At 36.2% G+C, this 25,641-nt stretch overlaps 1 protein-coding gene across 1 annotated transcript; it reads right to left on the bottom strand.

Moving 5' to 3' along the window:
• Positions 1–13: 13 nt before the first annotated feature.
• slc15a2 (solute carrier family 15 member 2) lies at positions 14–20,708 on the bottom strand. The gene is made up of 23 exons (XM_042002455.1): positions 20,231–20,708; positions 20,039–20,141; positions 18,267–18,354; positions 17,240–17,381; positions 17,051–17,143; positions 16,652–16,751; positions 15,508–15,598; positions 15,354–15,431; positions 12,704–12,786; positions 12,450–12,533; positions 12,214–12,303; positions 9,819–9,863; positions 9,492–9,527; positions 7,491–7,579; positions 6,234–6,315; positions 5,650–5,775; positions 4,697–4,861; positions 3,100–3,146; positions 2,864–2,971; positions 2,322–2,421; positions 2,087–2,230; positions 1,130–1,234; positions 14–1,058 (listed from the first exon to the last, which is right to left on the bottom strand). Exons 2-23 carry the CDS (start codon positions 20,045–20,047, stop codon positions 858–860), a joined length of 2,106 nt encoding a protein of 701 aa, XP_041858389.1. The 5' UTR covers positions 20,048–20,141; positions 20,231–20,708; the 3' UTR covers positions 14–857.
• Between the last annotated feature and the right edge of the window lie 4,933 nt (positions 20,709–25,641).

Here is a 25,641-nt window from a genome sequence, read left to right as displayed (position 1 = left end):
ACACATGAAAGCATCACAGTCACACTTTATTTACAGGATTTTATGAGCAGCATGATTTATACTTTTCCTTGAACAGAAATCACTCAATATGTTGACAAAGCACCATCAAACATGTATCCGTACTTCACCCTGTTTGAGCTCATGAAAAATAAAGCATTTTATTATTCTTAGTATTTGTACTTACGTTTAAATAAAATATTTTGTAAGCTCAAGGTATTTGGAATATTTGTTTAAGTTTCAAATTAATAGATATAATAGATGTGCCCTAGATGTTAAAAATACATTACATTGAGATATTTTAACTTATATTTTAATACTGCAATATGGCAAATCTATGATATTTTTCATAAGGTTATATCGTCAGACTCGGGTTATATTTGCTCACCGTAAACTTTTCTGGTCTTTTGTGATGTTTGGGTTTTTTAAGGTAATGTTAGATCAGATGATTTTTTTCTGAAAATAACACCAAAGCATGGTCTTGGATGTTGTAGACTGTCAAAGACAGGTTATGATTAATTTGTGATATCATAGAAAACACAGCATGTTGACATAGTTAATAATGAATAAATATGTACAGATTATAAACGATACCATCTATAATACTACTACTGATCATCCAGATAGAAATCACTAAAATATTTAACGTTTTCAGTGTCATTCACAAAATAAATTCTTGTGCTTCCCGATCAGTTAAACTGATGTGATTAAAGTGTTACAAACCACAAAATGAACCGTCAAGGTATGTTGATATGCTGGACAGTGAAAACTACTAAATATGTCACATGACCACATCTTTTTGCTTTATTTTTGCACAAAAATAACTTTAAAATACAAACAAAGCAGGCGTTGTGGTGAGATTACATTCTGGTAATCTTCCCTGTTTTGTTCAGTTGTATGTCTTTGTTTTTCTTCTTGATGCTGTCGCTGTCATCTTCCTCTTTCTCAGAGTAAATCTTGTTCAGCTCCTCAGGGTCCACGTAGGTGTAGAAGCATGTCATGATGGAGAAGATGATGCAGACGCCCAGCAACAGACCGGTAAACAGCAGGAACTCTTTCCACTGAGAACATAGTGAAAGATATTAGTATAAAAAGAATTTGTTGACTATTAAGTTTTTTTCCACTCCAGTACCTGTTCCAGTCCCGCCCCCTCAGCCACAATAAGCACTATCACATTTCCAAATGCGACTGTGAGCAGCCAGCCGGCCTGCAAGACTGACTTCATGCTGTTTGGAGCCTGAAAGCATGAAAGGAGTTTAGTTTTAGTGTTTGTTAAGTGTATGAAGAACAAATAGCCCTGCTCTTTTGTGCAGTCACTTAGGTTTTAATGTGAAGGGATTACTGCGTCTTAAATATGATCTTTGTTAAAAGTATTTGTCTTTTTGTTGGCAGGTCAACAGGGAATCTTAAGGAAAAGGCAACATTCTCAGACCTGCGTATCATATTCATTGGGGTTCTTTAATCTTATGAAAGCCAGTGTTTTGACTATCAAACCAGATAAAAAAGATGCTCTGATGCTGAGCTCCTCGGCTGTCGTCAGCTGGGATTTTTGGTACTTCTAAAATCCATGTCATTATAAAAGAGGGAGCAGTTTTGTAGCAATGACACTTCTCGCTAACATAACCAACACTTTAAGCAACTATGTGAAGAAATGTTCTGGCATCTTTAAGAATTATTTATTTGAAAATAAAGTATATCTGATGCTCTCATACAGCTCTGTTGTGACTCCCGTTTTACTTTTATGTTCCTCTTATCGATAGTCTCCAGTTTGGCATGTGAAATAGTTTTTATGTGAAACTTTATGCTGACAAAGACTACAAAAGAAGAGCTCCTGGATTTGGGCAATTTTGTAACAATGTGCTGTTTTGTAGTTTAAAAAAAATGTAAAAATCGTGATATCTGTTTAGCTTTTTGCCAAACATTTTGTCCTTTGTAGACTGGATTAATGTAATACAAATGAATCCCAGGTTAAAACTACTGTCCTTATTAAAGAAGGAAACACTTTCATGCTTACATATGGGGTTTAACTCTAAACTGTTAGTGGAGAATCAATGCTGATGCAGAGAAAATGTAGTGTATCATGGCAAACCTGTGAGTAGGAGAACTCCAGGCCCGTGATGGAGAACATGACCTCTCCAGCAGTTATGAGGGCATACTGGGGGATCTGCCAGGCAATGTGCACATTGTTGGCTCTCACATCTTCCATCTTTTCAGCCACAATTTTACTTGATTCCTGACAAAGCACACAGAGATGGGTCTGTCATGCTGTGCAACTGGTAAGATCAAGTTCAATAAAACCATAATTTCACATGAAGTATCCTGACCTCCATCAGAACAAAAGTGTAGGAGGCTCCAAAGTCCAGCAGGCCCAGGTTGATTGTTGAGCAGTTTTCTGATGGTAAGATGCAGCTGTATGCTGAGTATCTACACAAAGGATGGCAGTGTGTCAGGGAGAATAAACAATGCATTTCATCGGCAAACCATGAACCTACATTAAAAGTGAGTTACAACCAAACCCACATTTAGTGAGTTGATTATTTACATGATACATTTCACATAAGAGTGAAAGAATTATGTTCTTTTTAAGTGAACTCCCAGTTTGTTTCTTGTCATAAATCACACTTGATATTTGTATCTTTTCATGTCAGCATACAGACACTTAATTTAATTTACATTAAAATGAATCTTAATTCAAAATAAAGTACAATATCTCTTTATTTAAACCTGAAATAATTAATTTCTTTGCCATATAAGAGCATAAAACATTCTGAGTTAAACTGTCAGCCATATTATTTAACATGTGATTTTCATCTTGAGTTAATTATGTGTCCACATCAGTGGTTCCAGGATTTTCAGGTGTACTCACTCTCCCCGACCCACACTCTTGTTATTGGACATGCTGTAAGCAGGGGGCACCAGGAAATCCTCGTCTCCAACCGTTACTTTTATGGTTTCCGGTCGAGTGTTTAAGAACCTGTTAAATTTAAAACAGGAGAACCCAAGAGCCACCCCCATTCAAAGCAGAAATGAATAAATGTACTTTAAGATGTTTCTTCTAGTAAAAAGCTCAGCTGTAATCTGTAATATTAAATGCATTTTTACCGCACATTAGGATTCCCATCTTCATTTTTTGTTATGTAGTCCTCCACCTGAATGATCAAAGAAATATATGTATATATATATTTCACAGTTGCTGACATTGATATTAGTTTTTAAGATTGTTCTCTGAACCAGTTTTCGTTATCCTTTCAGATTTTGGTTAAATACTAGTTAGTTGTCAATGTATAATGTTTCTTCTGAGCCCATGAAAAACTATTTTCTCATTCCATTCTTACTGAGAGTGAGGGGATCTACACCAACACAGAACAAAGACTGCTGTATTTCTCTCCTGCTTCAGGGTCTAAGTTGGAACAAGATTATTCTGAGTACTTAAATGTTTTGAAATGTCGCAAGTAATGAAGTGTTTTTTTTTGTTTTCAAGTTTTAAGTCAAATCTGATTAAAATCTGTAACCATGATTAAAAACTGTGGAAGTCATGTCTTGGCACCATAGCAGGGTCACAGTAGAAAGTTTTAAAAATCTTAGTCTCAGATTTAAAAAAAAATAAAAATTTGTGTAGTATTTTATGTCTGGCAACAAGAAAACTAAATGTTCTCTCTCTGCTTTCTTCTCTGAGTGTTACTAGTCTAAGTCATCAGTGCGACTGAAGGTAAACAGAAAATAGACTTATTGAGAATCGCCCCCATAAAGTTGGAATTTTTGTTAATTTTTACCTCTTTTAATTTACTGGGTCAAAGTAGTATGTAGAAATATGACTAAAAGAAAAATGTTTCTACAAACAAAATGATTCCAACTTCATCCATGTATAATCTCAGATTAAAAGTGGCAGGAAAATAAATCCCAAAATTGGGTTGAGTGGCGTCACTTCACTTTTTAAGGTTGCATTAACCTAGCCACATTTAACATGTCTTTAAATATTACATTTAAACAATGAAAAACTAAATCATCATATAAACCTACAGGCTATGAGGACACAGCTGTGAGTTGATCTGTTCAAAACAGATACGATTTGCACGACGTGATGCTGCTGTACCTCCTCACTAATGTGTGCAGCATCATGCAGTGTATGATGCTGAATGAACCTTGCAAAGTAAACATTTTTGTGGTGCCTTTAAAGAAAAAAAAGCTAACTTAATGTAAATTTATGTTTTTTTTATTTTTGTATTTTTTTGTAATTATTATTATTAAATTGAGGGGCTTTTTCTTAAAATTTTACCCTTCCTTAAAAAAAATATCCATTTTCTATATGATTGTGGAAAATATACAGTAGTTCCAAGCTAAATTTGAATATTACAACATGATGCAGCCTGGTTGATGTTACACTTGCATAAAAAAACCAACAAAAACAAAAAACAGGTGATGTGAAATACGTGTGGAAAAGGCTGTAAAGCCACTTGAGTTCGGTTTTAGTAAAAAAAAAAAAAAACTTGTTTCAAATGTTGACATGCACTATAGATATTAGATACATTTCACACCCAACTGGACAACTTAAAAAAACATCATTCTAGTCTTTATCGGATATAATGTTGACAAAGACTTTGGTATTAAGGTTTCAAGACTTTTGCTTATTTATCCCTTAATTGGTCAGTCTCATCTAAAACACCAAATACGTGCACTCTATTTTTTTAGGGACACTCACCAATTTGCACTTAATTCCAGTACTTTCATTGTATATGACGAGACTGTAGGCTTCTTCTTGTTTAAACACCTCGGTGCACATATACGTGTTTCCACCGGAGGTGACTTCAATGTTCAGTTCTTTGATGGGAGCCTCGAGCGAAAGCATCTCATATTTAGGAGGGTCCTGCAACAAAGACACAAGGGAACTGATGTTCTGGTTTATGTTAAAATTTGCAAATGAAACCATATAATCCTCAAATGAAACATTTCTGACAAAACAAGCCAAATAAAAACAGTATGTATATGATTTTAATATTTAGATACAAAAGACATGTTTGTGCTCCTCTGCAGCATTTGTAGTGTTCATGGTTGGTTGTTCGTAAGTTAAGCAGATGAGAGATTTTTATGACAATACACTGATTGTTGATTTGAACATTATTTTTCTGATCTGATCTAAATGAGCTCTTTCGTGTTTTTACTTCAGATTTTTTAATGAAAAACTTCTATTAAAAATTTGCTTAATAGGATTTATAATGTCAGTGTTCTGACAGGTCAGAGCACACTCCTGAAAAAACAAACTTTTATTCTCAGTGACACATTTCCTGGTAAAGTGAAGTTAAGGTGACCCAGCGGCAACGCCAATGCACACCGCCAAACACTCATCCTAGAGCTCTGAGAAATAGTGTAGAATCCTGACTTGTTTTTAGGACAGGGATCTCAAACTCCGCTCTTCGAGGACCACCGTCCTGCAGGTTTTAGATTTGTACCAGCATCAACACACCTGATTCAAATTCACATAAAACCTGCAGAACTCAAGGACCAGGGTGAGAGATTCCTGTTTGTTTTCTTTTTTAAAGCACACCAAAACCACAGAACAACCACACGTTAAAACCACCTGGCATTGAGTGGGTAGATATTCTATAATAGACAGTTAGTAGTATAAAAAGTTGTTTTCTCCTCCTTTCTGGTTACCTGAAGGTGTGGGATCTGATCTGGAAACAGGTTACTGTCGTGGATTTTCACACTGACATCTCTTTCAGCCACGTTAATAACCTGCAGCAGAGACATCTCTTCAGGTGCAGGATTCACCACCGTTTTCTAGCAGACAGAGAGGGACAATACAGCACCAATATTATAGAACACAACTTTTTCAGGATGTTTTTCTGACACTATAAATACTGTAAATAATATTTATCATGGAGAAGATGAAGAACACATTAATTTACTAATGTAAATGGCTGGCATGAATTATGGAATCACCAGTCATGTAGGGTATATAATTAGTTTCTTTCGACAGTCCAGCATTCTGGCTTTGGGATTTGTGTGATTTTTTTTTTTCTATTATTTTTTTTCTATTTTCTATCGTTCTTCAAAATTTGGGGCTTCATGACAGTTTTCATAACACAACAGATCATAACTGCTAATTTCTAGGTCAGAAAATGGTTGGAAGTGTGTGACATGTGTATTTAAATGACAGTAAATGTGTATAAGTAAGGAAATTATTTGCGTTTTTCTGTGGAAAATTACAAGATTTATGATTTGGTTCTCAAACCTACCACGACGTTCACCTCCACCAGTGTGGCTGCTCCGAAGGCAAGAGCTGCAAAAATCATCCCTGCAGCCATCTTCCTTAAAGGCCTGAAGGCAGAGAGAGTTAATGACTGTCAAAGCAAGAGTGCACACACGTGCAATATCGCCTAAATGTCCAAACTTGCACTAAGCTAAATGCATCACCTTTAATGGGAAAAACATTTTTTTTTTTTTTTTTTTTTTAAATTTACATTTTTTATTGAAAAAGCAATTTCCACGTTACATTCAAGTATACAATGTTTAACATTTCTTTTGCCTTTCCATTTTGAGCTTAACAAGGGAAACGTAAGAACAAATGGGTGGGGGAACCGCTTGCTTGATCGAGTATTACACATGAAAAGGAAGAAAAAAGAAAAAATGATCAGAGTGTCATTAGTACCAACCCATCAGGGCGGCTTTCAACGAAAGTCAGATCTAACAGGCTTGACATATTCAGTCCATTTTGACCATATTCTATAGAAAGAATCTCTCTGTACTCTGAGGAAAAAAGACAGTTTTTCCATCATATAAATCTCTTGTATAATGTTAATCCAGTCCTCAATTGTTGGTGGTTCGTGTCTGAGCCATTTTCTCGTAATGGCCTTTTTACTGGCTGCCAACAGAATATAGAGCAATCTCTTGTCTTTGAAGTCATCCATCACCATAGCACCCAGATACATATTTTCAAATGTCAGGGGGAGAACAGTCAAAAACCCATTTTGCAGGTGATTGTGGACCTCGGACCAGTAAGGGTGGATAACTTGACAATCCCAAAAGACATGAAAATGATTGGCCCTCACTCTTCCACATCTCCAACAGGCGTCGCCCGCGCCCCGATACCTTTTCTGAGCTGGTGTGATGAAATATCTCATAATATTTTTCCAGCAGAATTCCCGCCAAATATTCGACCCCGTGGTGACCCATTGCACCTGACATATGTGTCCCCAACTTTCCTCTGTAATTTTTAATTTCCCTTCTCTTTCCCACTTCTCTTTGACATAGGGGAAAAACATTTTTATGCTCTCATTTACAAAAAAAAAAAAAAAAAAAAAAAAAAAAGTGTTTTTCAATAAATTCCCTAAAAAAAAAAAAAAAAAGTTAAAATTGAATAAGCTATTCTTTAAGGTGTATCCCTGGCACATATATGCAAGGTCATATGAATCACTTTTCTAGTTAACAGGCCTCCTAAATGTTCACCATATTCATAAAGATGGGAGTATCCAAAACAACAAGCTTTTACTCACGTGATTTTGATCCTGCAAAGGCCAACAAGTGGATATATAACAAGGTCAAAGATGGGCACAAAGAGGAGGATCAGCAGAGGGTTCAGCATCTACACAGCAGGAAAGAAAACTTTTAAAATGACTCCATAAACACTCAGTAAAACTCGTAAAATCATAAAGGTTAAAGAAAGAAAGATTAGATTTTATTCAGCATATCATAAAAAAATGACATGATGGTGGAGATAAGTAGTCGTAAAAGTGTTGACATGAGAATAACAGGATCATTTAACCCTGTAAAACATCCGTCGTCTGTACTGGGTTACATGATATTTATTGTGCATGTTAAAACATGAACATAGAAGTAAAATCTCTGGTTGCAGATTTTTTCATGCATCAGTAGTCTCACAAACCCCCATTGAGAACAAGGGAAAAAGAGTCAACCTGGCCCATGTCAGAAAATGGATGTTTTTTAAATATGGTTCTCCAGTTTTAAGAAAACACTAACTTCTACAATTACAGACAAGTACATGATTAACATTTATCACTACTGGACTGGTCACATGATGCCAGTGGCTGTAGCAACACCGTTCAAAAGTTTCAGAACAGAACCACTTTTTCAGTTTTTATGAAATTTAATGAGTGAATTCACATAAACCTAAATAGTGCAAAAGTAAACTGTAACCCCCCCATGAACATTTAGTAAAAAAAAAGTTTTATTTTCCATTGAAAATTAAACTGGTTATGACACAGAATTCTTTCTTCTATCATTTCAAGTCTGCTGTGAAGTCAACTCAGTTTAGTTTATGTAAATGGACAACGTGGCATTTTAAGCCACTAGGATACAATTTAATAAGTCAAATTACAAAACGATGAAATCAGTCCAAAACAGCCCAATCTCTTTATGTAATGAATATTTCTAATTTGTAATATAACTAATTTGAATATTTGTAATTTATATTTCATACAAATATTTAATTACAGTATGCTCTTGTTGTCTCATTATGTTGCAGATGAACTCCTGACCAGCTTTTTTCTCACCAATCTGATGGCAGTATGCAATAAAGCTTACTGAGGTCAATTATCTTCATCTTTTAAAACTAATGAAGAACAGATGCAAAAATGTGCAAAACTGTGCTAAAATATCCATTTTGGAGACCTTGCATAAACTGTCTGCAGTTCACTTTATTATAGTTGGCCTTGGTAGAGATAATGTTTACATAGTGTACCATGATTTGATGGAGGTTTAGAGCAACAGCTGAACCATCCCGAAGAAATATTCATATACATCCTAAAAGGGTTTTTGGGTGAACCTAAAAGTTTTTAATTTCTGCTATGTGCCATCTTAATTTATTCTTTACCAGTAACACATATACTGATATCTTAACATTCTACAAGTATTCCCTTCATTATGACTCCAAATATTCAGATAGACCTTGTGGTTGCAGATATATTCTCATTTCATTATGGAGATGCAAAATATAAATAGGCAAGAGGCCTAAAGGGTTAATTATGCATCTAAGCATTTATAAGCATAGTGTGTAGCAAGTTGTAGTTTGCAGCTTTTTTTAACAGCACTGCAGAAAAACTGAATAATAATCAATTTTTATAAGGTACTAAAACATCTGCTTTCTCTTAAATTTAATTGATTATTGAATTGAAGATCCCTGGGGTAGATTTACTGACACTTCCCACCATGTGCAAACTCTGTGTTGCTCTTGAACACTTCCTAGTAGCACCTGAAAGTTATATTTGCACCTAGCCCTGTTGGATATGAATATAAGGGTCCTTTAAAGCAAAAATAAATAAATAAATCAGAGAGTCCAGTAATAAAGTGACTTTAAGTGACCTCTACTTCATTGATACGTTGGAAGTTGCTGCACAGAGGACACACAGGTGTTGCGCAACACTGATGGGAGCTAAAGTGTTGAAAAAAATAATTTAATGTGTAAAACCAGAAGATTTGATCAAAATGACTGCCGTGTAATTAACAAAGAGGACGGCAGCTGAACGAGTTGGACATACCTGGATCTGGTCAGGCTTAATGCTGAAGGAGTCTCCCTGTGATAAAAAAGGACAAAGCACAGACAGCCACTTAAACTTTAACTTATTAAATCCAAACACTATGAGAGCATGATTTATCAAAACCATAAACTAAGATTTATTGGAGCAAATTGACAAATTGCAGCAACACCCTAACAAAGCTAAGACATGCTTTACAGGACAGTTTGCACAATCAGATCAAAATCTAAATCCACCCACTGATATCAAAACGCAAACATGCCATCAGCATTTTTCAATGTCATGGTGATTTTGATACCAAGACGTTGCAAACATTGAGGAGTCTCTTACAAAAGCCATGTTCATCCTTGTGGCTTGAAGTGTCCAGCGGGAACCCTGTAATTAGAAAAGTATATATTAGAAAATTTCAGGAAGCAGATTCCCTGTTGCATAAGCAGAATGACCTTTTAACCACATCTGATTGTTTTTCTTTGCAATCCTTGAGAGAATAATGAACTGGTAAAAGATCTGTAATGCCTTCCAAAGAATTTATAGATTTGTTTGCTTTTTCTGACTTTTTTTTTTTTCTTCAATCAATTGAAAGAATAAGTTGGTGGGGAAAGGAAAATCAGGAATGTTGAATGTGGCTTTGAGGTTTCCCATAATCAGACGCCTGTTTTAAGTGATGGCCAGAAGAAAAGATAAATAGTTATATGGATTTTGTAAGAGCTGTGCAACAAGCCCTTAACCTTGTGCTAAGGAGGAGGCTGGTCGTGTACAGCGTGTACAAATTCTTAGGGATGATACTTGATTTATTACTCAGGACAGTAAAGCCAGTCCATTAATATTATCTAAAACTAGATTGTATATATGTGAGTCAAGAATGTTTTGTGATTAGATTTAATAAAAATTAATAAATGAATCATTTTTTTACTCTACTTATTCCTGTCTGTAAATCTTTGTGCTGCACAACAAAGTAAATATAAATAAATTACATTTAAGTCATTTATACAATTGCAACAGCTACAATCAGTTGATTTAGACAGAGTTATGTACCAACTTTTAATAATTTCCACTGATTCCTTCATCCTGCTCAAGAGTCTTGTGGAAATGGGATCAGGTTGTTTAAAGATGTGGTCATAAAACAAGAGTTACATTTAATGAGTAATGGCGGAGATGTTTGAGTCTGAACCAAAGTGTTAAAACAAAGGGCCACCAATACCATCCTCTCAGCTTTATGTAACTTTAAAATGCTCCAAGACTTGATTATTTGGTGCCTGTAAAGGACAAATGCAGCCAGAGCAACACAAACTTTATATCACTGAACAGCTGAGGGTCAATTAGTTGTTTCCACATGAGATACATTTCCTCATCTGCACCAAACTGCAGATTCCATGAGGATCCATGGGGAAACCTCTTCAAGTATCCATAATGTGGATTGTCTCCTAAAACGTAACGAAATATAGTAGTTATGTTAGAGCAGCTGATTTGATCAGATTTTCTTTTCTTTTATCCAGATTTTCTTTTAAAATAGGAACAATAATGCATGAGAAGAAATGTGTAGAGTCAGTTTGCAAACATTTGTTATTAAAATATGTGATGCATGCACTCTGGTGATGAATTAAGGGATAGCTGAGGAAGGTTCAGTGTAAGCTAAATATGATTTTAAATTTTTCACACGAGGATGCACTAATGAGATGATGTAGTTTGACTTTTAAATATTTTTCAAGTTGCCTGAATAACGGTGCAGTCTCTAACGCCACAAGTTAGTGGAAGTTTTATTAATACATTTCAACTATTATGAGGCAATACTGTGTGGAGATTTGGAGCATCTATGCATTCATCATTAATACATTAAGGAAGTTTGTAGAGATTATTTCTGTTTCCTGATAAGAACTACCGTTAGCATTTTCCTTCCTAATTTCTATGCAACTACAATAATAGTGTGAAGGTTGTCTATTTACACCTTCACTCTTCATAGGAACTGTGAGGACTGTGCTGAGCCATTAAGTGTTGCTGAAACTGTTCAACTTTGTTCTTTTGACACATGGACTTGTCATCCTATGGTTTTAGATGCATTTAGGCCTAATTTGCCCTTCATTTGGCACTAAAGGCTCATTTACACCACTAGTAACTATTTTGGGATGACTTGGTTGAAAGACAATTATCTGGGCCAAATTTTAGTCACAGCATGTCAATAAGGCCAGAAGTGGCTCAAAGGCTCAAATAAAATGAAGATGTGGGCTGTGTCTGCTGTATTCAGAGTTTAGGCTGCCACACTTGGTCAACACCATCCTTGAAGGCAAAATGTTGGCCATACAAAAAATGCTAATGAGGTCTGTTACGGCCCCCAGCCTGCCAGCCTGAGGCCGTAATATTGGGAACAGCTGTGCCTCGTCAGTCGCCGGCAGGAGCTGCAGCCTCGGCTCCGCCCTCCTCCACCGGGATTGGGCCCGGTTTGTTATCGACCTTACACCCTAGATTACCGAGGTCATAACAAGGTCCATATTTGTGCCAAAGATGGTTGACTATTTGGTATGGGATTAGTTAGTATACAGAAATCAGTAAGTTGTTAACCCTTAGAGAAGTAGCTGTTGCATTTCACCTGTATCTAATTTATTTTAAATGATGTTTCCTCCACTTGTTCTTACATTTAGTACCATAATCAATGCCTTCTAGGTCACACTTATAAAACCACAGTGTTCAACTTTAGTACATTACTCATGAGTCCTTTCCGATCCTGTACCTGCTGATCAAACAGAGCCCAGAACATGGGCAGGGGGATGTAGAGCAGCAGAACCCGCAGAACCATCTTAATCTCCTGAATCAGATGCTTCTGTAGAGGCACAAACACACAAACTGGATGCATTGTGCTGCATTTAAAGGTGCAAAGAAGCTTTCTTCAACTTTATCTTTAGTGCAAACTCATTTGATGCAAATCTAAGCATAAAAGAGCTAACAGTAGGAGTTCTGTGTTGTTACCGAGTACTTCTCATCAGCCCAGTCCAACCAGTGCTTCCGCTTTGGGTCATGCTTTGAGCTGTTCCAGCGTCTTTTGATGGCAAACTGCAATTGAAAATATCGTAGTTGAAGTTAAGAGAGTTAATAGACTCAAAGCAAAAATTTCATACCTTTATGTGCACAAAAATAATTCTCAACAACAAACAGCAATGAATCAATATGTTTGCACTATGAAATCTTCAGATCCATTGTGGGAGAAGTAGGAGATGACTCACACCAATGCATTTGCAGACTTTTAACAAGATGTTTCCCTGAGGAGGATTCCTCTTGTACATACTGCTGCCGGCAATGAACACAACTGTGGAAGATGGATGTGGAGTTAGAGCGGATCAGGAGGGGTGAAGATAACAGTGTGCGTTAGAGACAGCTTGTCTTAATGTTTCCACTAAACAACATGAGGGAAAGCAGCAGTGTCTAACACATGTCACAAGGGGCTTCTTTTTCTATGGCTTATAAAATGCTTTGGAATAAATAACACATGCTTACATGTTGCAAACAAGCCTCAGGCTTTAAACACTAAAACCTATCCTCATCTCACCCTTGCTGCGATATGTCCGTGCCCTCCCTAATATTGACACACAGTGTTTCTTTTCACAATGAGCAGTCAGCCATGCATGAATCCCATAGGGATCAGGGGTGGCAGGGAAGCAGAGGCAAGGAAAACGGACTGTCAGGACATATGTGGATGGGTTGATTAACAGGACATCCGGCCAGTACAAACACAGTGTCTGCATAGACAAGTCATTCTGAACTGAGGCTTACATGCAGCAATTTGGATCAATATGTCTTTTGCCAAATTATAGACAATTTCAAAATGTCAAAAAACGGTGCATTTGGATGCTTGTTCAAACCCTTAAAATAACAGATATAAAACGCTTTTGGTGTCCAAAGACACTGAATATACAGTAGAACGTCTTTTGTCTGGTCAATTCTGTCCCATCAAGTTATAAAGAATAAAAATCCTGAACTAAAGATGGTAGAGTGAATCAAAGCTTCTTAAAATGGAGAAGGTCGCATGCATATACGTCGATATGCATGCATGCATGTGTCAGCGTAACTCAGCTTAAATCATTTGACGGCTATCTGAAAGCTGCAAAAACCACTGGGGGATCATTTTAGAACAATGTGAAGAGAAATAGATTATACATACAGGCACCGCTCCATTGTCGCTTTCCTTTCTGTATTTTATACCCATCTAGTTGTAGCTAAAACAAAACAGAGAAAATGTAACATCTGGAACTAGTTTATTCATACTCCATTTAATAAATACTCATTGGTCACTTTATTAGGTACACCTGTTCAATTCCTTGTTGACACAAATAGATAATCAGCCAATCATGATAGCAACTCGGTGCATTTAGGCATGTAGGCATACTCAAGAGGACTTACTAAAGTTCAAACTGAGCATCAGAAAGGGGAAGACTTCAAATGCTGCATGGTTGTTGGTGCCAGACAGACTGGTCTGAGTATTTCAGAAACTGCTGATCTACTGGGATTTTTTTTACACACAACCATTTCTAGGGTTTACAGAGAATGGTCTGAAAAAGAGAAAATATCCAGTAAGCAACAACTGTTCAGATAAAAATGCCTTGATGGTGTGAGAGGTCAGAGGAGAATGGACAATCTGGTTTAAGATGAATGAAACAGTAGCTCAGCCACTCACTGCAACCAAGGTATCTAGAATTCTATCGCTGAATGCACAACAAGTTAACCTTGACGTAGATGGTCTACAGCAGCAAAAGGCCACACTGACACTTCTGTCAGCTAAGAACAAGAAACCTGAGGCAACAGTTAGCAAAGACTCACCAAACTAGACAATAGAAGATGTTGCCTGGTCTGATGAGTGAGCATTTCTGCTGCCACATCCAGATGGTACAGTCAGAACTTGGCATAAACAACATGAAATCATATAGATCTATCCATCCATCCATCCATCCATCTATCCATCCATGTATGACCACAGTGTGTCATCTTCTGATGGCTACTTCCAGCAGGATAATGGACCATGTCACAAAGCTCAAATCATCTCCAGCTGCTTTCTTGAACATGACAATGAGTTCACTATACTCCAATGGCCTCCACAGCCACCAGATCTCAGTCTTATAGAGAACCTTTGGGACGTGGTGGATTTACACCTTGAGATTCTCAACATGGATGTGCAGCAGAAAAATCTGCAGCAACTGTGTGGTGCTATGATGTCAATATGGAGCTAAATCTCTGAGGAATGTTTCCAACAGCTTGTTCAATTTATGCCACCAAGAATTAAGGCAGTTGGTGGACCTGATTAAGTAGCCAATGAGTGTATACTGAGGTTTAGGAAACAGTACAACAGCCCACCTTTGCTGTCACTGAAACTCTTTCACTAGTATGACTAAAGGGTAAAATATCAGTGATTACAGTGGTCCCTTACTATAACGCAGTTCACCTTTCGCGGCCTCGCAGTTTCGCAGATTTTTTTTGTGCAATTTTGCATGTTTTTTTTTTACAGCGCATTGTGTTCTGTGTTCATTCTATAATACAGGACTTATTTTTCTACGGAGGTTTGAACTTTGAGGGTGTTTAAACAAGAAAAGTGTGAAAATGTTAATGTCTGAATATGTGTATAAAGTGTGAAGTGAGGGGTTTTACAGCCTTAAAACATCTTTAATAATTGTAAAAAATAAAGCTGACTACTTCACAGAATTCTCCTATTGTGGGTTATTTTTAGAACATAACTCCCGCGATTAACAGGGAACCACTTTCATTTTATTTTCTTTATTTTTAAAATTTTGGTTATCAGTCTGAACCTGCATGGCTTGTGCTATTAATGAAAATATCTGAAACTCCTCCAAATACATCAGACTGGATGGTGCTATTGAAACTCACCTAAAGCCACAATCATCAAAGCTGCAGGAACCCCGAAGGCCAGAGCATAGCAGTCCCCACCAAAACACTGCACATCACCTGCAGGAGTAGGGTGAGGTTACTCACAGGAATCTTAAAAGGTTGAACTGAACATGCTGAACTTTATGAACCTCACCTCTCAATATGGGCGTGATGAAAGTTGACAAGAGGCTTCCAGCATTGATCGACATGTAGAAAATGGAGAAGAATTTCTGCCTCTCGCTCGTCTGAAGTGAATCAATAAAAACAATGAGGGGTTGCATAAAGTTTTTAATCTCTCTGCATTTAAAGTCCTGTAAGGTTTCAGATTAGTTTAATAACCATAAATCAATGTCATGTTTAACAAAGGGGCTAAATGTTTAACATCTGGTGTTTGGTGCTAGGCAGGTAGGACACACGACATATTAAAGTTTGTAAAGTAAATGAGTCACCAAAAAACTCTGAGACATCAGACGGGATAAAATAGTTAAACTGTCAATAAATAACACTAAACATCGAGGATTTGAGATTTGGTGTTAATACTTTAACATAATAAATTGACCAGCTCTACAAAATACATAAAAAAATTTTTGAATTTTTTAATTATTTGCCATTTTCAATAAGACAACTAGATCTGATATGAAATTATTTAATATTCTTGGGATGTTTTTTTCTTCAGTTCTGCTCAGGTGGCAATGAAATCTTGACTGATAAATGGGCCAATCAGGCATGAAGCAGTACAGGATATCCCACATCATATCCTGTCAAATTGCTCTTTTATTGATAATTCAGATGCAATGTGATGTTCTGCAGGAAAACCTGCGTCCTGCACAATGGAGAGCAGAGCTTTCGGTCACTCTGCTCCCGACGTTTGAAATTATTTGTCATCAGACATCTGAAACGTGCTTCATTTCTTTTCTTGCATGTTCATTTAATTTATTATTGTTCTCCTCGGATTGCTAACGTTTTAGTGTCTTTAAGTGTCTTGAAAGCTGCTTATGAATTAAATTTATTATTATGTCAAAATATTGTGTCTTCTAGGAGAAGTTGAATAGATCATCTTATTTTAGTTTATTTTCTTAATATTGTAAATTCTATAAGTTTTTTCAAGTTAGAAATATTACCCAATATTTTTCTGTTTTTCCAAAAAGGTTCTGATTAAAAATGTTGATGATAAGTGACACCTGCCCAGTGTCTAGTTGACTTGCTTCAACTCTCTCATTGTGTCTAACATAGATAATATAAACACTATAAACTAGAACATGTCTTCAAGCTCAAAACGAAGAAGAGCTGACGCTTACATGAGCCTCCTCAAACTGGTCCCCTCCAAATGCTGCCACGCAGGGTTTGATTCCTCCCGTGCCGAGAGCTATCAGGATCAGACCTAACATGGACAGAGCACTGGACAGAGACGACAAGACAAGCAGATTGCTGATGCAAGTGGACATAAGTAAAATATTTAAAACATGACTTTTTTTTTTTTTTTTGGTATCAAACAAAATCCTCATAGTTTTCTGGTTTCACTCAAATGTGAGGATTTTTCTTTGCTTTCTGTTTAATAGCTTAAATATTTTACAGATACTTGCATATCATTGACTAATGTAAATTTAAGCATAAATCGATGTTTAAACGTCAAACATCTGTGGGATGATGAGCAGGAATAATCAGCGTCTTTGTCTTTCATGCTCCAGGTAACTTACATGTGCACATCTTTGTTTCCCACAGTGGGAATGGCTCCCAACGATTTGACCACATGGCCGATCACGTAAACAATGGACAGGTAGATGATGGTCCTGTTGGGAGCAAGCAGTCATGCAAATGACTTAAATCATTCATGTTATTTTAGCATATGGGTGAAGTGATCCTGAAGGACACACACACACACTCACTTGAATTTTCCAAGCCAGGAGTCAGCAATGAGAGCCCCCAAGATGGGAGTGAAGTAGCACAGGCCGCTGAAGGCATGATAGATTGCAGTGGAGAGATCCGTGTCCCATTTCAGGTAGGTGTAGAAATAGAGGGTCAGCAATGCTGCAAACAACAACACAAGGATAAGCTGGCTGAGTAGAAGCTAATATGTCTCAGTAGAGAAGTTCACTGCCTGCCACTCTCCTCACCTTTTTTAGTGCAAGAGGAGGAAATTGCATTTTGAGAAATTGGGACATATTTAAAGATGTTGTGCTCAGATTGATTTTTGGGTCACTTACAGGCAAATTTGTTCCCTGTTATTTCTTGAAATGGATTGTCCTTCTTGGTTTGAGTCTGAGTTTGGTCAGTGCTGATTTGATTTCTGATTCATGTGGGACTGATTCATTTGATTCCTTGGACTTTTGTTAAACTTTATTTGTTCTTAGCCTGTTTGTTCCTAGAGTTTCCTTCCCAACCTCAGTTTTATTAAAGAATTCTACAATTTTAGCTTGCCTGGATGTGTATTCCTGCCGTTTGATTTCTCTTTTTTTTTTACTGTATCTGCATAGCTGCACAAGGAAAAGGCCTTCTCCCTGTTTTCGAACATTTTTAGATGATACAGTAAATTTATCACATGATTATTAAATTAATTTCAGCAGGCTTCTGCTGTAATGGTTTGCAGGACTTAAACCAGAAGTTTATTTATAACAGTGTGAACTGAACTGATAACTGGGCTGTTGCACAGTATGTTTGTCTGTGTGTGGTCATAGTGTTAAAAACAAACTTGTGAGCATAACTGGAGTCATGTGAGTGAAAAAACTACGTATTTCTCTATCTTTTATCAATATTATAGCATAAATTGTCCTATTTGACTGATCTTTTTGACCAGTTTAACAAGCATTGCATCATTATTCACTCAGCATGGTGAAGATAAATTCAGTTTGATTTCTCTACAACTTTTATCCTACATGGATTACCACATGTTATCCAGAGCACGTTTTTACATACCTTTCATGCCATAGTAGGAGAAACGTTCACAGAATTCATTCACTACTATGAAGCAGATGCTGACTGGGTAATTGGTTCCACATATTTTCTAAAAGAGAAAAATATAACAGTATCACAATAAATTAACTGTTTACTAAATTATCTAAAATAAAAGAAAAACACCTACAGATGGTAGGAATGTAGCTGCTGCAGTCCTCCGGTTAGTCAGTGTCATGAGATTCTCAGGTTAATCATTAAAGCAGAAATTAAAGTTTCACAGATTTAAAGCTTCTGATAAGACTTAGCACAATTAAACCGATGGGAAACATGCATTTGATGTTTGGTTAACTCTTGGTCAACAATGGTGAAAATCCTCTCACTTGTTAGCATAGTTTTTATTTGTTTTGTGTGTGTTCCTAATACTTATGCACCTTGAGTACATTTTAAATATTTTAAAGACTGAGATTATGGGATCCGTTATCAAACACGATGTTTCATATACATATACATTGTTTAATGACAAACAGTACCCAGTTCAGGCTTCTTAGATTTTCCTTATTACTGATTATCTATGAAAATACAGGAAATCTGAGGAAGTCAGTTTGGGTATTAAGAACTGTGAAGTAGTTCAAGCAGTCCACTTAATGCTCAAAGAATTAATCACTAATAAAAATAATTAGTTGTAAGTTTCTAATACTTAAAATTCAACACTGCATTGATTGATCAAGTTATAACTTTACACAAACTTCTTATAATCTAACTTTAAACAAAATGAAAACATTTTAAAGAGAAGGTGTTAACACATGAGTGCTGTCAGTTTCATAAAAATCTAAACATCTAGTAGTAGGCCTGCTGATGGACTCTTCTATGTTCACCACTTCAGTTATGGAGGGAAAAAACAATAATCAGATCAAATATACAATGAAACATTTACTTATTTTCTCCATCCTGGACTGCAAGTTATTTTGTATAACAATAATTCCAGTTAGTTTCACACAGATTCATTCAGCCACTTTATACTTGCAGAAAATACTGAGACTGGTGCATCCTGATGGGTTACAACTTCTTAAGCCTTAGACCTGCTTTAATGGAGAGTCCCACAACAAAAACACACCACTTCTCTGTCTATAAAAACAGAAAATATTGGTTGTGGGAAGGATGTAAACGTCCAATTGTTTACAGTCCTCAAAGCATGAGAATATGATTTGTGTATATATTTAAAAACTTTAAACATTTATAAGACTAAGACGATTTTTTTAATCATGTGATATAAATGGAACTTGCTTTGTTATTCTCTTATCTAACTTTAGTCATCGAAACCTCACATAACGAGCAACTTCAGAGAAAACTGATGACAGCAATGACCTCAATCTGATTAAATTAATGACGGAATACTGTACAAGTTAAGCCTGTATTTTACTGATGAAACAAGCCTGTCAGGGTACTTTTGGGACGATCTGTTCCTAAAGAAGATAACGTGGAAAAACGCGTGGCACCAACACTTTTTTTTTCTTTTTTTTAACAAAACTTTTGCAGAGTAGGGGTGTGTCTGTGGCATCATCTCACTAATAATTTAACATATAGAATCAGTCAGCGGAGAGAAAACATACTTTCTATCCGACTCTGCGGCGCACGGTTGCGGTTTGATAATGAGCCAAAACATCCTGACAAACACGCTGGACTCCATGTGTCCCCGCGTCTCTTCCAGCTCCACACTAAATTAAATTCCCCTTAAGAAAAAAAGTACACAACAAAACGCGTTTATTCTCGACAAAGACATCGCTTGTATTTACCTTCGCCATGTTGTCTTATTTTTCCAGTGAACCTTTGGGATCTTTATGGTAGCATCGGGAGCTTCTGACTGACATCCAAGTCCGTCCCACTCCGTTCCGCTCTCTGAGGGCACGAATGTAAAACCTCGATCATTTATGCCTGTAAAGCAGACTTAAAAGTTAATATTCCACCGTAAAACGTGGACTTGTCACCTCAGGAAGCAAAGAAGGCTTGTAGACTTTTAGTTTAGCAGGGAAGTCACACACAAACCGGCCAGGATAGCATCAAGTTGAACGTTATTTAGATTCACAAAGTTGGCATTTAACTCTAGTTTCTATGGAGCAGGAGGTCCTTTAGTTGTTGTGAAGTGGGAATTAGCAGCAGCAGCATCTCTGGTTGTACAATAGTGGCGTTGTTGCAGACCTGACCGAGGACGAAGGGTCCAAATGTTCTGGGAGTGTTGACCTAGCCGTCTCTTTTGTGGATGACACGAAGCGCATCACCGTTTTACCTCTAATCCACGATGAGCTACACGGAGTCCAGTGTGTGCGCGCGGTTGCATTAGTCACAATTTAGAGTCATTTCTATTTTAAGAATAAAATGTTCATCTGAGTCCCTTAATCAGCATGAAGCAGTTTATGTTTTCAGCCTGAGGAGCAATATATCAAGTTATGGTTCCACATGCTAATGAAAGTTGGAGGGATTTCCTCTGAAAGAGTGAAAAGACAACTGAGTGAGGGTGGTCCGTGTACGTTTAGGCAATTCGTTTTTTCATTTTAAAACAACGAAAAAATTGAAGTACCACTGCTTTTCTGTTTGTTTTTTTGTTTGTGTTGTGTTTTTGTTTTTTTACAATCAAAATTGGAAAAAAGAAAACAGAACCGATTTGCTTTTTCTATCCCCAGAAACAAAATACGAAAAACGTGAAAAAAAAAATAAATAAAAATTAAAAACTTGACCGTTTTTTGGATTTTGGTAATTCCTTCCCCCCTCCCCCCTTCAGAATAGAAAGATGAACATGCGGTCCGGAAGTTAGAATAAATCTTTCAAAGAAAAAGCCACGATAAACACGCAACAACATGCAAGCACATTGAATATCACACTATACATACATAAATAACTGTGTTGGCTCTTATAAAACAGCATTGATATGTTTTTTTCAGACAGACATTGACTACAAGGTATTAAAAAACTATCCTGTTAGCCTAGTGGATAAGAAGTAACCAGGACTACATCAGATTGTTCACATTTCTGTAATCAAAGTGCTGTGAACTGCTAAGTTACATTTAACCACGTGAATTTATCCGTACTAACCTGCCATATTACATGGTGGACAAGTCAATGAAATAATATTGAACTTAAATGTTCATATTTTCTCAAGAAGTGTTTAACCCGTCGCGATCACACCAGAGTGCAAACATTGCAATGCACACTTCCCTGATAGTTTGATTAAATGTTATTCTAAGGAACACACGTCTGAGTAGGTTTCCCAACATTTTTCATAACATAACCTCTTCATAATTATATAATATTCTCCCAAATAGTGTTTAAACTTTTACTGAAAAAGTGAACAACTTGTAGAGGGGATTAAATCATTCGTTCTAATTTTGTTTTTTCACCATTTGGCAAAATAATGCAGTTTTGTAATTTTGATGAAGAATACAGTGTTTTGTTTTTTTTGTTTTGTTTTGTTTTTTTTTTCACAATATTTTATGGTTAACTGAACTCTATACATTTTACAGCATTTTACAGTTTACATATTTTTAATGCACCATTTAGCTTTTTTTTTGTTTTGTTTTTTAACATATCTACATGTGTCCATTCATAAACTATATAACTGCTAAACCTAATGAGCTCTAAAGCCTGTGATGACATGCACATATTCAGTAATGCAAACAAACTGGAATTGATAAACTTTGCACCAACTGATGAATTACAAAAGTTTACTTACTAATTTAAAAAAAGTTTACTTTCTATCTATCTATCTATCTATCTATCTATCTATCTATCTATCTATCTATCTATCTATCTATCTATCTATCTATCTATCTATCTGATAACACGAGGCAACATCTAATCAAACTATCAGGGAAGTGTGCACTGTTTGCACTAGGGTGTGATCTCAACCGGTTAAACACTTCTTGAGAAAATATGAACATTTAAGTTCAATATTATTTCATTGACTTGTCCACCATGTAATATGGTAGCTTAGTACAGATAAATTTCAGCGGTTAAATGTAGCTTAGCAGTTCACAGCACTTGGATTACAGAAACGTGAACAATCGGTTGTAATCCTGGTTACTTGTTATCCACTGGGCTTTCATTTCTATAGTTTTTTTGATACCTTGGAGACACTGTCTGTCTGAAAGAACATATCAATGCTGTTTTATATAGGCCATCGCAGTTATTTATTTATGTATAGTAGTACAATATTATCCAATGTGCTTGCATGATGCTATGTGTTTATCTTGACTTTTATTTTGAAAGATTTATTCTAACATCCGGGCCGCATGTTAACATATCATCTTTTTATTCTGAAGAAAAAATTTTAAAAAAGGAAATTGCCTAAATCCAAAAATAGTTCGGTTTTCAGTTAGGTTTTTCTTGTTTATTGTCTTTATATTCTGGGAATAAGAAAGGCAAATCGGTTCTGTTTTTCCATTTTTTTCATTTTGATTGTAAATGAAAAAACAAAAACGACTGTGCTTCAGTTTTTCTCGAGTTTGTTTTAAAACGAAAAAATGAATTGCCTGAACGAACACGGGCGTGAGGGAGGTGTGTTCTTTTGACCGCCAGGTCACAACCAGTACACCCTGAAAACACATCATTTTCACATGTTCAGCTTTGTAATGGATCTTGATGAGCAAGACAGGACAGAAATAATGATGCACACATGACAAAGGACATTGAGAGAAATGATCTTGGTCACTGCTTTTAAAACTAATTTATCTAAAAAAGAATAGACAGACTGAATGTTTTGTATGTGTTAGTGTTGTACTCAGTACTCCGTCTATCTATCTATCTATCTATCTATCTATCTATCTATCTATCTATCTATCTATCTATCTATCTATCTATCTATCTATCTATCTATCTATCTATCTAATCAATATGCAGAATTGATCTGCAGAAGTTTGTGCTTCCAGCTCACCTGGTTTCAAACCTATCTCTGCACCTCAAACCGAGAAGATTTTCTCTTGGTGCTCCAGTTTCTTCCCACAGTCCAAAGTTTAATCTGTCATTCTAAACTGACCACAGTTGGGAGTAAGGGCAAGGCAAGTTTATTTGCATTGCACAATTCAACAACAAGGTAATTTAAAGTGCTTCACTTCCTGATGTTTCACTTCTGCTGATGTGCTGATGTTTCACTTCCTGGCTGAGGTGAAACATCAGAAAAAAAGAAGCATAATTAAAAATGTGTACATAGTTGTCTGTCTGTGTCAGCCCTCTGCTGGTCTGGCAGCTGGTCCAGGATTTGCCTGTCTAAAATGAATAAACCAAAATAATGAGCTGATAGGTGCAGCTGGTAGTGGATGGCCTTTCAGATCAGTTAATTTTATATAAGTAAATACACGTAAATTTAAAAACATGACCTATTAATCCTTTAGTTAAGGTCTGTGATGATATCTGATTTGTACTGTGCTCTAAAAAATCTTTTTTATTTATTTATTTTAGCATAACAATAAATAATTTATCTGTTTAAAGCCAGATGCACACATTTAAGGATTATTTTTCAGACAGTTTGGTCAAAACATAGATTTGAACAGTTGATCTTTTGAAACTTTATAACATTGCATATGTTTAGTCTCTTACCTTTATATCATTTACACAGGGCTGTTTTTTAGATCTCATTTTTGCAGATACACAGATCAACACTGTTATAAATCAACTTAAAAACAAAGAAGAAGAAATGCATGTTAAACCATCTAATTATACATCTTGGTCCATTTACAAACTTTTAGCTGCATCCCTGCTTATCAGCAGATGGAATTTTCTCTGTTGTCATGGAGATGGCTTAGATGTTGTAACCAGGGGTCATAAATGGTTGTTCACTGGCTCCTTTTTTTTTTACTTAATAAGAAAAACACTGCAGGGAACACCTGAATGAGCACTCAACTGAGAAATATCTGTCTGGCACCTGAAATTAGCAGGGCATATTTTATTTTACTTTATTTTATCACATCATACCAGGATGTTTGTGTAGGTTCTCACTCATTTTCTTATCATAGCTGATAAAAAACAAAAGCAGGTTCATGTTTACCTTGCAAAACCAGTGATCCTTACAGTGTACTGATCACAACAAAGAACAGAATTGAACTGTAATCAGTTCAAAATTATTAAAAAATTAAAAGAAACATAAAGGTACCCACATATAGGTATATTTACCTGTAAAATAACCTGAGCAATAATTTACAACCCAAGTCAAAGTCATTTTTACTGGTTCATCTTGGTTTAAGGTGGTTTTGGAGGATTAATGACCAGTTGTGTATTTTCATGCTCAGAGCCTGCTTGTGTAATCTACAGTGATGTTTTAAGGAAAGTGGCTTTATCCAGCCAACACATTTAATAGATTGCACAAGTCCAAAAAGTTCTGATCTTGTGACATTAAGGATTTTGTGGGCCAAAGCGTCGTGATAAATTTAGCAGCTGGATGCAGTATTAACCATAAAAGATATGGTTAGTTATCAATGTTTGAGCCTACCTGAGCACTTACACAGGCATTAAATCTTTGTTTGATCAGCACCAAATCATTTTGAGGGGATTATTCTTTCAAAGAAAATGACAGACCTTCCTGTAATGGGTTCACACAATTCTCTGACCAGTTTTTGAGTTTGTTAAATAAAAAAAAAAAAAAAAAAAAAATCTGCCACGTTTTCACGACTGATAAAAAAACCCCCAGATTATCCCACCTGAATTATCGATGGAAAGACATGTAGTACCATAAAAGTCCACAAGAGGGCAGTATTAGCCTGCAAATGAACTGATAACTAACAAAATAAAAAAAAAAAAAAAAAAAAAAAAATTAACTGGTATGTACAGATACAATACAAATGAAAAAAGAAAAAATCCTTCAAACAGACCTAAAGATTATATAAAAGCAGGCTACATAAAATTATGTTGCCTATTATATAGCATTAGTCAGTCAGAAGTAGTTTTTACCTACTACTAACTTTTAAAAAAGGCTGATTTAGCATCCACCTGAGCGCTCTCCAGCCAGTACAAGTCAGTAGGATATTGAAACCCATCTTATCTCTCGCTGTGTCACTTTCTACTTTTCTTTTCCTCGCTCCCTCAGATAATCGCCCATTTGGTTTCTTTGCTGAATCAACCATGGTGTGCATTCAAAACAGCCAAGGTGTTGATATCCAGTTGCTGGCATATGACACACTGCCAAAGATGTGGTTTCTCACCTCAGGATGCTGCATGGCAATGCCGGCTCCAGAAATGTGCATAATGACTGTCAATGTGCCATTAAAATAAGTCAGAAACCCAATGCATAAGGGCTGTAAAATTATGTAGTGTTGCTTTCATATTAGCAAAAATTAACAGAAAATGACAGCATGTGTGCACCATCTGACAACAGTACCATCATATCTGCATTTTTTGCCAATGTGCTTTTTTT

Source organism: Melanotaenia boesemani, chromosome 12 (genome assembly GCF_017639745.1).
Source record: "Melanotaenia boesemani isolate fMelBoe1 chromosome 12, fMelBoe1.pri, whole genome shotgun sequence".
Lineage (NCBI taxonomy): Eukaryota > Metazoa > Chordata > Actinopteri > Atheriniformes > Melanotaeniidae > Melanotaenia > Melanotaenia boesemani.
Note: the sequence above shows the minus strand (reverse complement) of the source record. Positions and strands in the feature narration are given on the sequence as shown.

Coding starts and splice junctions, on each gene's coding strand:
- slc15a2 (XM_042002455.1), bottom strand. Junction 9,528..9,818: donor CAAGGATGAACATGGCTTTT/GTAAGAGACTCC, acceptor TTTTTATCACAG/GGAGACTCCTTCAGCATTAA. Junction 4,862..5,649: donor ATCAGATCCCACACCTTCAG/GTAACCAGAAAG, acceptor TCTTTGTTGCAG/GACCCTCCTAAATATGAGAT.